The following is a 17,312-nucleotide window of genomic DNA, read 5'->3' on the forward strand; positions in this document are numbered from 1 at the left end:
TTAAAAAAAACACGCAAGGCAAATAATAAAATTACACTGAGAAGTACTATCATAAATGTTACATACAAAATATGTTTATTAATCTAATACGCCTCAATTTCCGAGCCTTGACATGCCCGTCGTCACTTCGATGTACATAGGATAGCGTATTTCGATTATTCAACCAATAGTGATCTACACAATCTCGCTATATATTGTAATACAAAATTGAGCACTTATATTCTTCCGTTTTAATTATACAATTTTTCATTGTGTTTTGCTCCGATTATGAATATTTCTTATATATATATATAATATATATATATATATATATTATATACGAAAGCCTTATTCATAGAGTTGTGCTCAGACGAAAACTATTTCGATGGAAATGAACCCATAAGGCAATTAAGCTTCTCCTTGAATACTTCGAGATCATCTATTTTCTTCTTTGCGATCGTAAGCTGCTCTCTTGTCGTCACCAACTCCCGTTGAAGATTTTGGCATTCCGTTCGCTGTAAAAAATTACATTAGAAACGAGCAAACGTCGTATGCCCCGTAGCATTGATCACAAAAACTAACTAATTGTTTCATACATAAAATGTATTCAGCTCGCGAAAAAGCTCATGATACTAGCTTAGTGCCAAGTTAACTAGGTTAAGGATTTATCTTGGTCTCGCATAGGTCCTCAAAGGTTTTTGTGATCAGTGTTAAGTTGGCCTTTGAACGGTCCACAATTTACGGTACTCGAATATTCATCGATTGCAATTAACACAGAGCTAAGTAAGTATCGTAAAAAACAAAAATATTTGCTTTTGTTATTACTGTTCAAAATGTAATATTCTCATCAATGAAGCTTCGGTGTAACTAGATCTGTCCGTGTACCCATAATCCATCTCATTTGGAACTATGAACGTTTTGGCTCATATGGAACTATATCATATCATGCGGTTTCAATGGAAGTAAAATGTTAATATTTATGAGACATATAATTATTGTCGCTAATCGCTGATCAAGACTTTTAGCTTCTTGAACTGATGTATAGACACAAATAAGGAGCTCAGTGTCGTATAGCTAAAGCAATTCATTTTTTGCGAAGGTTTCGACTCCAATACCCCCGCAATATACAATGACACCGATAGCATGGTAGGCATCCATTCCAAATTTAGCGGGTAGTGATATGATACACATGCTGAGCAAATGTAGTGAGCTAAAATTAGGCATCTAAACAGTGAAAGCAGTTACTGAGTCTCCTCTATGGATCGAATTCAAGAGCTTACGGCTCTGGGTCTACCTACCGCGGAAGGCTGAAGCAAATGCAACAGCAGTGAATGCAAGGCTACCTTTTTATCTCCTTCAGAGCGTAATTTTTCCACATCCCGGCGTGTTTGTTTCAGGGCTGTCATTGTCTCCTCATTTCGCGTTTTTAGTTCCGCTGTCTCACTAACAGCAGCTAGAAACAAATAGTTGCTATAAAAGTTAGTTCCAGGTAGAAAAAGAGCATGCTGACCTCATATCGAGCTTGTATATATATCCTTTCTGTATTCACGTAAGTCGTGTAATATGTTGTCGTGTAATATGTTTCGCTAGCAGGGCTTGAAGCAGCGACCCCTGGTGTCTTTCAACAAGAACTTTGATCGTTTAAGTCATCGGGCCGATATTTATTTTTCCATTATACCTTATCAGATTGCTGTTGGCTTTTTTTCCTAATCTCTCGTTCATTGATGTTTTTTTCTGTTTTCTGGCTTTCAGTTCATTGCTGATAAGCATGATATTATTTTATCAAGTATCAGGATTATCACATTGTAAAAAAGAAATCCCTTTCACGGCCTAGATACGACATTTGCGGTTCAGAATATATACATATGTACCAAGCTGGTGAATGAAAGATCTCACAATGATTCGTTAATCTTCGAAAATATTCTTATTAAAGATGCTTATACTTTTGTCTCACGTAGCTCCACTGAGATGGCTCTATGTGGATCATTAGCAAATCTGTACGCAAAAGTCGCTCATGCCTAGAAGCTATGACGCTGAATCTTAAATTATCCAAGTACTAGTACATCTTGCGACTATCCTTTGTTAGAGAAGTCGTTGAAACTGTAACTATGTACGTATTATTTCCCAAGGTCAACTAAACAGATCTAAAACCTGTGTCGCTATCGTGGTCATCTATGATATGGCCCGACTGTACGACTTTACCTTAGTCTGGCCCATATAGCCCTGAAAGTAGTAATATATAGAACCCAACGTAATCACTCCTATAAAACTTATAGATGATATTTTTTTATTTTAGAGGATAAAACTGGTTTAACAAACATTTGATGCAATACAAAATAGTATTTTCGTAGGCCAAATAGCATCCTTTTGATATCTGTTCTGAAAAATCCTGTAACTTCCTGTAACTGACATCATGCTAAATTCGCATTATCTCATTGAAAATTATTGAAAAAAGCTGTACTAACGTTCTAATGTATTTTACCCGTCACTATCACTTGATTTAGTATTGTAAATCAAGTGATAGTGATGATTTCGAAAAAATATACTGCTTTATAAAAACGCATAGTGAAACACATCTAGATAACTTTATAAGGACATACCAGTCAGCCGGCCCTCGCATTGTTCGAGTTCGTTCCTCAGCTCTGAAAAAATTAATGAGATCGTGCTATAATAGCAATTTCAATTTCATTGTGTACAATACTGTAAATATTAAACTGCATTATTAGACTATAAAAAGTAAGTTAGCGTAAGTAAGCGACACCATAATATACATTTCAAATAGAACTTGAATGAAAAGTTTTTTTATTTAACTTGTCGCTAGCTAGGACTACACATTTTGCTCTGTTTTGACTCGCCCGACGAAATGGTTATATTAGTGATATGGCAAACTTGAAGCACTTATGCACTTACAATGACATGTTTCCCCCCAAATATCCGTAGACGCTATATCCTTATCACTTTCTGAATTTATTAGAAAAACAAGCAGAGTAATAAAAAAAAATATGCTACTACTTATTATTATTATTATTAAGTTTGGTAAAATAATACGGCCCAAATAGCTGCTATTGATATATTCTGCGTAACTGTCGGAACCGGAAGATCGTGTGATTATTTAAACTAAGCCATTACACCAAACTATATATATACATCATCCAAACTAACGGTTTTTTTTTATATATTGTTTCGCACGTCTATGCTTAGTATACACATTAGCGCTACCCAGTATATTCTGCGACTTTTGCAATCTAACCGAAGTGTGTTTGGGCCTGCTTAGACTGAACCAAAGTTTTGAGCTAGCAGATGTTGCAGAAGTTGTTCTATCAACTCCTTGTATTAGCCCCGCTGGCCCATGGAAATTGTCCTTGTTATCCCACTGCACTGGTCTCTGCCATAAGGCCGGTTCCTAAAATGAATAGATCTTGAGTCTTTGCTATCCCGCTGTCCTACTTCAGCAATTATATCACAATTTTTCAAAATTTCTGTGAACTGTTTTTATCCTGAAGTTGCCTAAATTCAGATAGCCTATTCGCACGTTCGTACTTTATGGCCCTGAACCAAGCGTCTCTACTTCTGCGTCCATTATGCCGTACTCCGGCTGCCGTTGAGCCGTCACTGTGCTACCGTTCATTCCGTCATTCACCCTCTTTTGACTATTTCGCTGTTTCAAGGTGAAAAGCAAAACTGACGTTAAATTTCAGAGATGAGGCCACTTAAGAGACCACGTGGGAAAGGAGTATGAGACCACTAACATTTTTCCGAAACGTTTAACCGTTGCCTGAGGGAGGCATATTCAATCAACCCGATATCAACACATATAAAAACCGAGCATTTAGCTATTTTGAAAATGTTTAACCGATAGTGAGGTAACTGTCGAAAAAATATATATTCACATGGATGTCATTGAAATTTGCAGTTAGGTTTTTCATAAACGAGATTTTGCATAAACGTTTATTTATCTAGAGATAACCTCTTCGTTATCATAGTTATGCTTTTTAGTCAGGAGAGGACAAGCTGAATTAGGCCTCCCCGATTTGCGGATATTGGAGACGGTCACTATATTTATACAATGCAGACATACGTACAAGTTCGCCTTCGCTCGCATTAACTCGAAAGTTAAAGATAAAACAAGATTAAGTACTTCTACAAGTGTTCAACATATTTTTGAAATGATCTAATAGTACATATGTTTCAGGATGAGGCATGTGTTAAAATGTGGAAGTTGTTAATTGAAAAAAAATAAATGTCTTTTTACGATGTAACAATAATTATTCGTTTCGGTATTGCTCCGTATAATCATATATTTGTGCTAGTATATTTCTGCGTCTCGATAGCAGCTTTTCTCTCCGCTTTTAATGGTATTTATACCTCACTTCATTAATAATAAGTGGCATTAACTACCATATAATGAACTTATATCAACAAGCTACATACCTGTGACACGTTTTTCAGTAACACAGATTTGGGTCTGCAAAACCTTCGCCTCAGCGATCCTCCGGCTGCTTTCAAGCGCTTCCTTGGCAACTTGTGCTCGCATTTTTGATACGGCCTCTTCCTGATCGCGTAGCCGGATTAATGCAGATGTCAAACTGCGCGTGGCAGCATCCCGTGCAGCCTCAGATGCATTAAACTTAGCCTCGGCCATGATGCAATTGGCACACGAGGCACCTTCAGGTACCGGCGGTTCTGCGGATATTATTTTACTGTTTACCGGTAGTCGAAGCGATTGCTGTTGAGGACAAAGGAGCAGCAGAGCGACTATTTTGTCTTCCGCGGAGTCACCTTGAAGAGCGTATTCAATGTAATGATGAAGACTGCCATCGGCCAATGCCTCTTCAACAAGTGGGTGTCGAATGAACCGAAGAGCAGCTGCGGGCCATATAATGGCTGGCTTATGAGCCTCTTTCAGACTTCGATAAACCTCAATGAGTGGGACGTACTATGAGAAATAAATTAAACTCTGTAAGAACTGTGTCCTCGCGCTATATGACATTTTAGCACAGACGTGTCCCTACAACGCTAAAAGCCTAGTGTCGCAGTATATCAGATAATGCAAATAGAACATAAAAGGTATTTTTTGAAAGCTTCAGGTGCAATGAATACAATGCGCCCTTATAAACCAGGAATCTAGTGTTGATAACGCAAACACTTCTTACTTGTGCCAAGTTGAAATCGTTGCATTGAATCGGTATATATAGAATTTTCGTCAAAATTAATTACATGTTTTTGTATTGAACGTGTTAATAGGTACAAAAAGAAGAATATAACATGCAGTCACCTCTGTTTGAGTTCAGTCCTCGAGAAAGGATAAAGCTCAGTAAACGAATAGTTTTACCAATAGGGTCATGGTACGTCGATATTCATTTTCATGTTAAAAGCTTAAAGCTACGAAAAAGGTGTCTCAGCAGATACGGTCAAATCAGTTAATTGAAATTAATTATTAGAAAGGAAGCAAATAACAAAAAAGTTGACTTAATCACGCTTGATTCTTTCAATTTAAAATGAAATAGCTTAAGTAGCCTTCATTTTGGCGGGAGACATATGGGTTAGCGTTATGAAGCAAAGCTTGCACTCTTTCATTCATTTTATTGTTATTTTAGTTAGATTATCTGTTACTGTCATAATAACTGCTGGATATAGCGACCATTAACCATAATTCACGGTTAATGCCGATAAAAAAGACTGGTATGTTTTTCAAAGATATCAAGTACTAGCAAGGCTATTCTCGCGATCGAATTTAGTTATTATTAGATTAGATATGCATCGGTAATGGCTGCGGAGCCAACTGATTCAGCGTATTTCGATGCTGCTGTATGTGCCAATATAAAAACAATAGTTGAAATTGTCTGTTTAGCTTAGGCCAACCCATTGATTCATCGCTGAAGTCGGTCGGCTGCAAGTCTCATTTTTCCATCTTAAAAACAAATGACGTGGCAGTATAACTCCGATTTTTGTTTTGCGTTAATAATTTTTAATGAAAGAACTTTTGTCGATAAAAACTACTTGATATCTTCGAAAACATATTTTGTCGGTACGAAGTGCGTTAGTGTTAATAATAGTAACTTCAAGCAGCTACAAGTTTTCCTTTACAACCTATTTTCTATTTTCACTTCACAACAGAGGTATGATTTCTTAGACAATTATGCATTTCCGAAAAAGATATCTCCTGAGTCACTTTTTTCATCTCGTAATTTTTATTAATAAGTTAAGTTACAACTATCGACGCCGTGGAAATGTGTAGTTTACTGAACGCATTTATCCTCCCGAAAATCTGCTTCGAGTTTAGAAATGCTTCGGTTTTATGATATTTACCTTCTGAAATTGCTCTGTTTCGGTTTCCTCATTTTTATAACAGCCAAAAAATTCTACCAGTAACGCGGATGTTTCTAAGCATGAGAAACAAAACCGTATAATTTCCGTGATGATTTCGTTACCACGGGACTCGATCAGAGTGTCAACGATTGATGTCAGCAAGTGCAAAGGGATGGCCTCCTTGGGACTGATGGAAAACACTTTGCCATATATCTACCAATAACAAAGAAAATTGGTAGTTAGGCAACAACTTCCAAAGCTTCAGAGGCAGACTTTTCGCAAATATTTGGTCTTATTTATATTCGTCTAAGATTTGTCAAATTTCTTAAGAGTTAGTGGGACTTTCAGCAATTTCCTCTATTCAGAAGAAAAATAACTCTCAGCATCAGCATCGCATAAATTTAACATTGTGTGTTAAATGTAACATTTAACACGTCCTGTATATCGAAGACACGACAACTAAGTTCTACTTGAATATCATAGAATATGATGGATTGATGTTTTCATTAGCACCACCACTAAAAACCCTTCATCTATATTGATATCACGTAATTGGTCATTCAAACAATCAAGTCGAGGATAAAACTTTCCTTCGTTTCTTATATTATATTAGTACATTTTCGTGAATTTATTAACAAATTAATCTACTTATTTGTTTTTATATCTACACATAACAGAACAGGTACGTTGTTGTACCGTATCATATCCATGAAGGGCCGATTGCTTAAAAGACAAACTATCACTGACTCATCTAAAACGATTTGTTTAACTTTACCAATTATTCTTACTAGCATAGGTCACACACATTGTTTCTAGCAGAGTGAAGAGGTCAATATTTTCTCAACTATTCATATACAAATTGAATAATATTTACATAAAGTTTACCTCAAGAGTGTCCGCAGGAAATTTCACTGCAGTCATCTGAAGAATACTTCTAAAAGTGGCATCATCACGGCTTGCGTCTTTGAAGAGTTGCCGAATGATATTAGCATACGGCAACGATGAGACAACTTTCATAAACGAAACAACCTCACGACTCAGAAAGGCTGGCCTGTGCTTTATTATCTAAAAGCATACAGAGTTCGAAACAATATACAATGACGACCTAAAGAATTCATTTTGGGCTCCATTGACTAGAACGTTGTAGCTGTATAACGTAAGTTACCACCATTATTATGCAACAACGGTAATGTTGCACTTTCGTTGTGAGATAAGACAGTCATATATTTGATATTGACTGATTCATATTGGATATTAATCCATATTCACATGTATCGCGTGGTTGCATGGTATATATTGTTTACGATATTTGAAGCAATGACCCCTCCAAGATAATTAGCAAATTACCATGTCAACATACATTGCTTCATATCAAACGTACAGATAAATCAAATAGTATTGGTTCGGGAGTAACTAACCTTGTCCAAAGAACTTCATTGTTACCAAAGAATCTATAAAATACATCAAAGATTTTATTACCTTTTGATGGAATTTTTCCACAAGGCCGGACCCAGTCAATATTTCTGGAGGAAGTACATCCCCAAGCACTCTTGCATTGTGCAGATAGGACCTAAGTAATAATAGTAGCGTGGTTTTATATATGCATATATATATATATATATATATATATCAATAAGAAGAAGTGTCCATCCGATTGAGTTAATCACGAGTAAGATGTATTATCGTGTAAGGTATACTGTATTACAATCGATACCCTGGTCCCTAAGTAATCGATTCATTAGCTGAGTTATGCACATGTTGAACAGCAGAATGAATAGGTGAAGCCACTGTTAAGCATCATAAGATACGTGCAAGAGATAAATGAATTTCCAAAGCAAGTTAATGCTTTTTTGTGAAAGTGGATAATGACATCTATTGGATATAGCACTTAACTTCTTACATAGCTAGCTCATAATTACGCATTGTTGTGTGCACAGAACCTGTTTAGTATTACCTTAAACATAATAATGCTGGCAGGTGTAGCGGAGTTTCCTTGTTTACGTTATCTTTCACCAGTAAACTACACGCATGCGTAAGAAGAGTAGTTAGCTCTCGCGTTGCGGAATCGATGGCCCTGCCCATTACAATAGATGCCGAAAGCAGCTGCAGTTCGTCTGTAGTGGCACCCGTATCCACGGTTTCCATTAATTCGACCACGGACTGCTCCAAAATTTTCGGCAACTGGATACCACCTGCGAGAGTGAAGACTTCGTCTGGCTTTACCAAAGTTAGTATCGAAGAGTATTGCTGTAAGTTTTCGAATACCCTTATAACCTCTCTCTATGCAAGGCACAGCAAGTTTGGTCGCGTCCTAATACTTCTCTCATCCTTTTAAGTGATATTTTGAGCTATATTGTACTTCTTAATTCAGTCCGCAAATTCCTTCATTTGCGGTCATGTAAAAGCATGTCCATCGAAGACTTTCGACCCTTTTATGCGCCCGCAAATTTGACTTGGCAGGTACCAGCGGATAAGAACCTCAGAAAGAGACTACGATATATTATGGACAAATATACAGATATTACTATAGACAAATAATTCTACGCTGCATACAATCAATTAAAAGCAGAGTATTTTCCTCGGAACCAAAAATTGAAATATTTCTTTATTTCTCTTATTATGTGATATTTTAACTCAGTCTTTACTGTCTTAGATATATGAGGCTTAATAATATTATAATTACACTTCCTTATTCTCGTTGCATTTGATAAAGGTATGAGTTAAGGCGTTTTTAACTTGTTATCAAACATGTCAGCAGAATCTTTGGGGAAATTTTCTATCAAAATAAGAGCAGGTGTACGTGCAACCCCGTCCCCCTTGTCGCCGTTTTTTGTCCAAAATACCTGCTGTTGCGAGGTTAGCTAGTGCGAGCAAAGTCAGATCGTCAGTCGAATCGTACAGCGCTATAAGCGTATCTTGAGCTGTCTGAGACAGCTTCACGTAGCAGACATCGAGAACGAGGTGCGTCAAAGCCTCAATAATCAGTTGCTTCTTTCCTCTTCGGTGGTCGACGTCGCTGTCAGTGCTTGGGCGATGATAGAGCAGGTTTAAGAACTAAAAAACATTGGAACAATTTCAATAGACGCTTAATACTATTCTATCATTGAAATGAAATCGATGACGGAACGAATCAAAATCGTGTTAGCATTAACTATATCACAATACTGGCTTTCTTCAATGCGACTCATTATATATGACGGATGATGAACATCACTAATTATTGCGCTGCTAGCTATTATTTATCGTTTCCATATTATGCACTGAACACCCTGTCGTAAACCTATAGCCACAAGGTCGATTTAACCAAAAAATGTAATAACACAGCTTTCTACAAACCAGTCCATTCGCGACAGATTCTTTAGTATGGGTAGCGGTCCTAAACGAGCCTTTCATTTCAAGTAAGGAACGCGACGCAACCGCTTGTAGAGAGTTGCTGCCATCATGAACGCTTCCTTCTGATACTACTGACATGGCGGCTAGCATCTATTTAATAGAGACAAAAGCGAACTGTGACGTAACGTTTTACTAGAATCTAAATGCTGAAACATTGCAATATAATTTAGAACTCATTCAAAAACTGTACTGAGAGACGCATAGTCTGGCTGAGTATTATATTAGTCATCATGATTCGGTATCGTGCACTAAGCTATCATTCATGAATAACAAAATAAAAGTACAGCTTACTCTTTAAAACCTACACACTAATAGGTTAATAACTTCTCTCCGTGTAGGTGCAGTAGTCCTTTGCTTTTCTACTTAACTTAGAGGCACATGATGTGGCCTACTTTTTAATCTGGGCCTAGACATACGTCGACCTTCCAGTAAAAACTCGCACAATGGGAAAGACCATGGTGAATAATATTGTCAAATCCCTTCTCCTGCTCGGTCCTTCCAGTTTATTCACATTGAGTCCCCTACCCTGCTAGGTCCTTGAAGCGATGCTAAACAAAATAGCAGAGGCCTGTCGGATGAGGGACGGCTAACAGTCAGATATGAAAGAAAGTTATTTAAGTCACACACTGATTATCAATACTTGTTGGTCAGTAATGAAACAATAGTTTCGTTAAAATATTAAAGGTACGGTGTTCAACACCGGCCATATTATAACTGTCGCAAATACCATTTTTCAGAATTACGTCAGTCTTATTGTTAATTAAAACCCTTTCTAGCTGTTCTTTATTCAAATCTTGCTGGGTTGTAGATTTCTATGTATACACATTTGTATAAACATTTTTCATTATTAAGTAGTATCGTTTAGCTTTTTTTAATCAGAATTAAGTTTTAGAGAATTAAACCATAACGTTCTCTAGCTAACATTATGCTCTACCAGAAGAATTTGTGGAATTATTACTTCGTTGAGCTCGGAAGGGAGCAACGATTTGCTCCACGCAAAATCCCGCATTAATATTTATGTGCAAGGGAATTATCTGCAATACGATTCCCATGAACCGTTATACTTGACGCCTAACTCACCCCTTAAAAGTAAATTAAAAAAAGGGAAAGGGCCGGCCATGTATTCTTGTTGTTCCGCTTTAAATATTGATCCTTATATGGTAGCTGCAAGGAGCTCCATTAGAAACAGCATTTTCCATTTGTTTTTCTCTTACATTCCACCAGCCGGCACGAAAAAAGAATCGACAATGGCTTTGTTGGTAAATAACGTCTAAGCTTTATAGGACTTGACAGATTTCTATTGATAATTAATTGTTGCAGTTGATTACATGCAATTGTTTCACATTAACATTTGAAAATATCCAACGAACGCAGAAATAGAACTCTTTCAGTAAAAACCTATTATGTCCTAAATAAGCAGCTATCCTATCTAACGAACTCAGGATACGTATAGACAGAGAGATGCATAAAACGTGCATGCGGAACCACTGCGGTTTTGAGTCGCGAAGATCTGCACGCGGTAATACAACCTTATCTTCTGACGAGCCGAAACTCGTCCGCTTTACTTCACTCTCCTCTATTAATTTTAGGCTAATCAGGCTGCGCACGTATTTCTATTAACACATACTTGGCCACTACAAGGTCGTACAGCTTTGTTATGCCCAACACGCCGAGAGATACTGGACACACGTCACACATTTATATGAACGCGCGTCGATAGTGAGAAATTAGTCATACTATTCAGGTCACGATCACACCGTATTTAAGATGCGACAAATAATAATTATAAAAGAAACAGTAATTACCAAAGAATTCGGAATTACACAAATTATAAATAGAACCAGTAGAGTGTATTATCCTTATTAATATGCGATATTACAAGCCCGTATTCTAATAGTCTGTCCTGTCACTATAAATAAATACATCCGTTTAGAGCTACCGTTAAATAGGGTTTTCTTTAACATAGGAATAATTATTTGACTTTTCTCACCTTATATGTAAGTAAATGATTATCTTTTGCTAGATAGTGCACTTATCACAGCCAACGGAAATGTAGTTGAAACATAACCCTCAAAAGATTAACAATTATAAGAATATATAAGAAAAGACAATTATAACTCACACAGCTCCTCTTGAGGCCTTTTATTGGCGAAAAGTTCCCGTCAGCTGATGACGATAACCTGGAATGAGTTCGTACCACTTCGTCCACCGTACGAAATTTCGATGGGTTTCTGGTAAATACAGAAAGGATGGAGCTTAAACAATATTTACTTCAGCGAGCCCGCCATATGGGTTTACAGATGAAACGGGTCAATGTCAACAAAACAGACTTGCAGACGCTTTTTTAAAAAAAATGCTTGAGGAACTCTCTCTTTTAACGTTGCAGCAGTGTCATAAACGGGGCAAACGGCGATTGTTAAAGCACTTCAACTAGCATCGACAACATTTAGCAAGCGATAGCATAAAACAGTACACGGCCTTTCGATGTGATTGCTTCAATTACGATATACCCAGTATAATGTATGCTGACGGCGGCAGCAGTGCTGCAACGCACGGATTCAGAATTTTTATGTCGACCTTAATAGTTGCCAATAAAGTAAAAGTGTTTTCATTCATCGAGCCTACGTAACAGCCTTTGAAGTATATTTAATAGCATTATCTTAGTAAGACACACCTGCGTTTTTTAAATAATTGTATTTTGATGAACTGCATTCGCCGAGGTCATTCGAATCTATTTTGAATAACCTTTAGCTAACGCGAAAAAGGTAATAAACTTATCAAGAAATAATTTTCTGAAAGTATAACACATCTGTATAACACTACCCCTATTATCGTAGAATACGGACGTCATGTTTTAGGCCTTTTTTACTCTCTAAATTTTTTTCCCTGCACCGACTTGAACAACCTCCCTGTTTTATACTTATTGTTATTTCGTGTGTGTTATCTAGCCGTAAGTTACTAGATGTGTCAAACAAGCATTAATAATACTCAATTTCTACAAACATTGAGCATAGAGGATACTAACTGAGCAAAACTGGAAGAGAAGATTTTAATATGTTCAGTCCAATATTAGAAACTATCATGTTACTGGAAGCTAAGATATCCTACTCCATTTCATAATTGTATCAACAGTGCTATCCTGTACATCAATTACTTATTTATTGCTTCTTTCCGAATAAATGATAGAGGTCGATTACGATCTCTTCATATTCTTGCATAAGAATAACGGCCAGTGGCATAACATACAAGTATATAGTATGGCTTATGCAGGCAGCATAAGATTATATATATATATATATAAATGGCTATCTTTATATGTAATTAAGCAGAGACAAGAGACCGGGTTTATTTTCAATATGTTACTTTCAGTGGAGACACAGACCAGCTAGTAGGGGCAGTGATGTACCGGCCTTCCATCTGTTTGACATACTTCTTATATTTCTTGACTCAATAAAACTAAATATTTTAAATTTGTATTGAAGGTCAAATTACCGGAAACATTAATATTTACATATATATTAAATAAGTAGTCGTAATGCAAATTGAACTGGTACGAGTGCTGCAGCCAGTGGCGTCCTCTTCCGACTACACTAGGAAATTTCTGCCACTTGTATCTATCTTTACCCTTTCCTTCAATGCCGCTTCCCTCACTCATGTCCTCGAATCGTCTGCTTGAAACTGTTGTTGCTTCCGTGGCTGATATTAGCGTTGCTGTTTAATTCGACGGCTGATGTTGGCAGAGCGAGCGGTAACTGAGCGGTACAGTGATGGTGGTCGTGCTAACTAATCGTTTCTAATGGTGTTCGTCAGTCAATCAGCCGCTCCTTCGCTCAGTCGAGATCGAGAGGAAGTTGAATCACTGGTAGAAAGGTGCTGTCAAACGAGCAAACCACTACCGCCATTATAGATATTCTTAATAACATTGTTATTAGTGGGATGATGATGAGCGCTGCTCTAAAGTCAGTCTCGTTGGATAAATGCTGCTTGTTGCTGGGTTCTAGAGTGTTGTGCTGAATTGGGGGGTGGGGATGGCGGCGACAGCGGTAGCAGAGCAAAAGTAGCACTATCTCTGCTGGATCTATTCGGCGACAGAATGCGGATGGACAGACGTTATTTCTTACTCACCTAAGTTGGCATTCTCGCCATCGTCGACCTCTCAAATTGACTAATTCGCTTGATCGTTTCATTTCTGGGGTAGTTTTGTCGATGGTGGTTCGTTGGAACAAATCAAGGAACCGTGGAGTCACCGCTTGCGTTGGTCAGCCGGCCGACAAACTCAGCAGTTCTGACTGACTGCTTTCACTACGTGTGTGGGCTCCGCTATTTACAAATTAGCTCATAACCGGCTCTCGGCCCACTCCTTGTCCACCCAACTAAGTGGTACAAATTGTTGTTGTTGTCGTGTACTGAGAGGCGGAAGTGGCCGTGATTGGGTGGTCCAGTTCTGAGATTATATTTTTTTCAGTTGCTGTAGATCGACAATCTTCAGATCCTGTTCAATGGCCAGTGGTCTGAGCAGCTGGAAAGACGATAAATTGACGACTTTAATGGAATTTTGTGTCGGCTGAAACATCTTCATCGTTGCACTGGTGTCTGCAGTTATTAGTGCTCTCTGGGGACTCATTTCCCCAAACCCCGCTGTTTTTGTCTCCGTCGTATGGCCGATTGCTGCTGTTGTTCTCTTTGATTTGTGTCCACATTTCCTGAACTGTGCTATATGCTGGAAGTGCCTGTCTGGCTATCTAAGTAGCTAATGGCATTCGATCTGTGCTCGATGACTTTTACACGTACACGTCTAATCGTGAAGGTACATCGCATGATACGAGAGTGACAAATGCTGATAGCATATATACGAAAAGAAAGGTGTGTTCTACGAAAGAAGAGATATATTAGGTCACAACATTTTCGAAAGATACCAGACAAGCAATCAATATAGTGACGACGCACAGGAGATTAGAGGGACAGAAAGCAACAAACCTCTTACAGGAAGGTCATAGTCATTATCAGCTGAAGTAAGGATTTCAGTAGCAATCATTGCATCAACGGTTCGTCGACAGCTCATAGCAGCTGCAAGAAACGAACACGTCCATCTACTGAAAGTAACGACACTCGTGGGTGGCCGATTGCTCGTTCGTTCAGCTGATACGGCAAAGAACTCGGTTTGGGTGACCAAGACAGAAGAAGAAAGGATATCTGTTTATTCCAGCTTCACGTTTTACAGATCGGATAGAGACTACGACACGTTACGCCAAAGGTCAGCTTGATCAGGGATAGAGGAGAGACCTCTGATGTGCGTTCCGGCCAGCTAATCGTATTGCAATATTCCGCGTCGCCGTCAGCGTCGTCCATCGTTCTCGTCGGCGGCGACGGCGGCGGCGGCGGCAGCATTTTTCGATAGGCGCAAATGCCATATGCTATTTATTGTATAGGGGCGGATTTATGGATAACCGGTCCACAGTGGATAAGTGTGTGTGCTGCTACAATAAATGACAACGAGCACTAAGCGACTCCTTTATAATCTTAGCAACTACTACAGCTAATATATATATATATATATATATATATATATATATATATATATAAACGGTGACTTTTCACGACAGCAACGGTTCCAGGTAGCTTGTTAAGAAACGATATAAGCGTTGTTATCCTACGACCGCCCGCCCGTCCGCCCGCCCGCCCGCAAGTTAAATACATCGAATGAAAATTTTAAAGCACATATGGAAATATGTCGTATATCCTTCATTAAAATAGCCTAGATGCATTACCTACTCATTCACATCACTTAATGACATTGGCCCAAAGAGGGGAAGATCCATAGCATCATGTAAGAAGAGAAATCTGCAACAAATGACGAATGTGACGTCCAGTGTACAAAAGAAATAAAGCTTTTATTAGCAGTAATTGCCACAAGTAGCTGAAATGAGTTTGGATTAAACAAATATGCAGCAAGCCAGTCAAAACTGGGCTAGAAATAAATCGCAAGCTTTTATTAATAAGCATAGTGGTCTGATCAGTAAACAACGTTTTTAAAAAAGTATCGTTACTCCGGAAATAATCCGAATATACAAAAACACCTTAATACTCAAGTAATAATAATAGATCAGCTTTTCATGATGATCAACACAAGGTAGCAGATATCATGAAAGTGGCAGTATTTGTCCGTCTCCGCCGTAATCAAATACAACCGAGAGGATGCAACACGTAATACTTGTACAAACAAGTTAGCATTCAATAAGATGTTTAAATGTTAACCAGCCACATAATAAAATTTCCCAGTACTAAACCTTTAGTCTGCTGAAGCCTTACGGAACCACCTACGTTGATCTGCACGATCACTTATTGTTACACGTAATAAATTGACGATATCGACAACGACGACCTCCAGAATCACGGCCGACAGGATGTTATCTGCGCACCGTAATGCGAAGTACACGCCTGTATTAACAGCCGGGACGGCAATTAGCCTCGGTTATGGCCTAGGACGATGGCGAATCGTCCTCGCTCTCATGGCGTTGACAATGTGTGTCTGCTTCGTGATGTTTTTCTTCTTGCCTGAAAATTCGGCAATACGACAACCGATTCTAGATAAGCCTGTCAATGAATTTTTGTTGCCCAATGTCCCACATCATAGAGAGGTCGTCATGCAGCAAGACATTCATATACAACAGGACAGACAACGACTAGAACAGAAGATTCGGCGAGGTGAGAGTCTTTCCGGTGTTGCGTTGCAATTGGACCAGGCCGACGAGAGTAGAGTACAAGATAATGGAAACCGGCCGCGAGAGAATCTCCGCGAAATCGTGAATCAGCAACAGGTCGAAAACATGATCCAGAGGGTGGAAAATATCGAGAACAGTAACCGCAATGGAGCTGGAGATAACAATGGTGTTAGTGGAAATATTGAGGCCAAACGGAACAATCATATTGATGTGAATACGGGGAAAACCAGTGACAAAAAAAAAGGTTTGAGAGTGCTGCGAAGGGCAATCATAGACCCTAGACGGCAAGGCATCCCACGTGATGAGGAGACTCGACAGCGTCGCGAGAAGGTTAAAGAGGTGAGCAACAAATATGTTTGCTTGAATTTACTTACTTTGATTCGAAACAGCAGTAACACAGGTTGAATACATTGTTAGCTCTAATGGATTGTTTATAATTTTTTCGAACGTCAGTTAGTTAGCCAGTTTCTTATAATACATTCAATATGTTAAATTCAAAAACTCGCTCCGCTGTTATATTTTATTTAGTTCCAGTCTTGTAAAAAGTACACTTCTTTATGTAAAGAGTAATTTTAGTTGCTTAAAAGAGTAAAAAAAAATTATATGTTAACGGTCATTAATAATAGTCGATTTCATTTTGTTCTTTCTTTGTGTGATAACAACCGTAGAGCGCTTACTCCAGGATTATTAGTTTTACTCAAACTGGAAATCAACACCGTCTTATGGAAGTACTACCTATAAATAGGCCCATGAATAGGCTGTGTAAAAATAAATGTTTGTCACTTTACTGGAATTTTAAAGCGAGGTCACAGCTATTTGCTGTATTCCAGGTATACGAATAAACGGCAAGGTATTCATAATGACCGTAAGCTGATCAAGCAATTAAATAAACATAAAAATAGTTTTTCT

General features: G+C 38.2%; 2 protein-coding genes across 4 annotated transcripts in view; one reads left to right on the forward strand and one right to left on the reverse strand.

Annotated features, from left to right (window-relative positions):
• Nucleotides 1–52: 52 nt before the first annotated feature.
• Nucleotides 53–16,109, reverse strand: LOC111247080 (uncharacterized). Of its 3 annotated transcripts, none has more exons than XM_086985496.1 (13): nucleotides 15,969–16,109; nucleotides 11,804–11,912; nucleotides 9,973–10,267; nucleotides 9,625–9,771; nucleotides 9,132–9,342; nucleotides 8,243–8,480; nucleotides 7,768–7,858; nucleotides 7,174–7,353; nucleotides 6,289–6,501; nucleotides 4,411–4,915; nucleotides 2,580–2,621; nucleotides 1,323–1,432; nucleotides 53–494 (listed from the first exon to the last, which is right to left on the reverse strand). In XM_086985496.1, the coding sequence occupies exons 4-13, from the start codon at nucleotides 9,769–9,771 to the stop codon at nucleotides 357–359; spliced, it is 1,875 nt and encodes a 624-aa protein (XP_086841622.1). In that variant the 5' UTR covers nucleotides 9,973–10,267; nucleotides 11,804–11,912; nucleotides 15,969–16,109; the 3' UTR covers nucleotides 53–356. The 3 variants fall into 3 exon arrangements, with proteins under 3 accessions (XP_086841622.1, XP_086841621.1, XP_022653370.1); XM_086985495.1 differs by lacking the exon at nucleotides 9,973–10,267 and adding an exon at nucleotides 15,450–15,522 and having other exon boundaries at nucleotides 15,969–16,092; XM_022797635.2 differs by lacking the exon at nucleotides 15,969–16,109 and having other exon boundaries at nucleotides 9,987–10,267; nucleotides 11,804–11,918.
• The window catches only part of alpha-Man-Ia (alpha-Mannosidase class I a), a 39,810-nt gene continuing 38,583 nt past the window's right edge, over nucleotides 16,086–17,312 (forward strand). The window contains exon 1 of the mRNA XM_022797633.2: nucleotides 16,086–16,742. Coding sequence (XP_022653368.1) covers nucleotides 16,086–16,742 — 657 coding nt within the window. The remainder of the gene's footprint in view (nucleotides 16,743–17,312) is intronic.

The sequence above is a fragment of the Varroa destructor genome, unplaced genomic scaffold (genome assembly GCF_002443255.2).
Source record: "Varroa destructor unplaced genomic scaffold, Vdes_3.0 BEIS01000003.1, whole genome shotgun sequence".
NCBI classification, from domain to species: Eukaryota; Metazoa; Arthropoda; class Arachnida; order Mesostigmata; family Varroidae; genus Varroa; species Varroa destructor.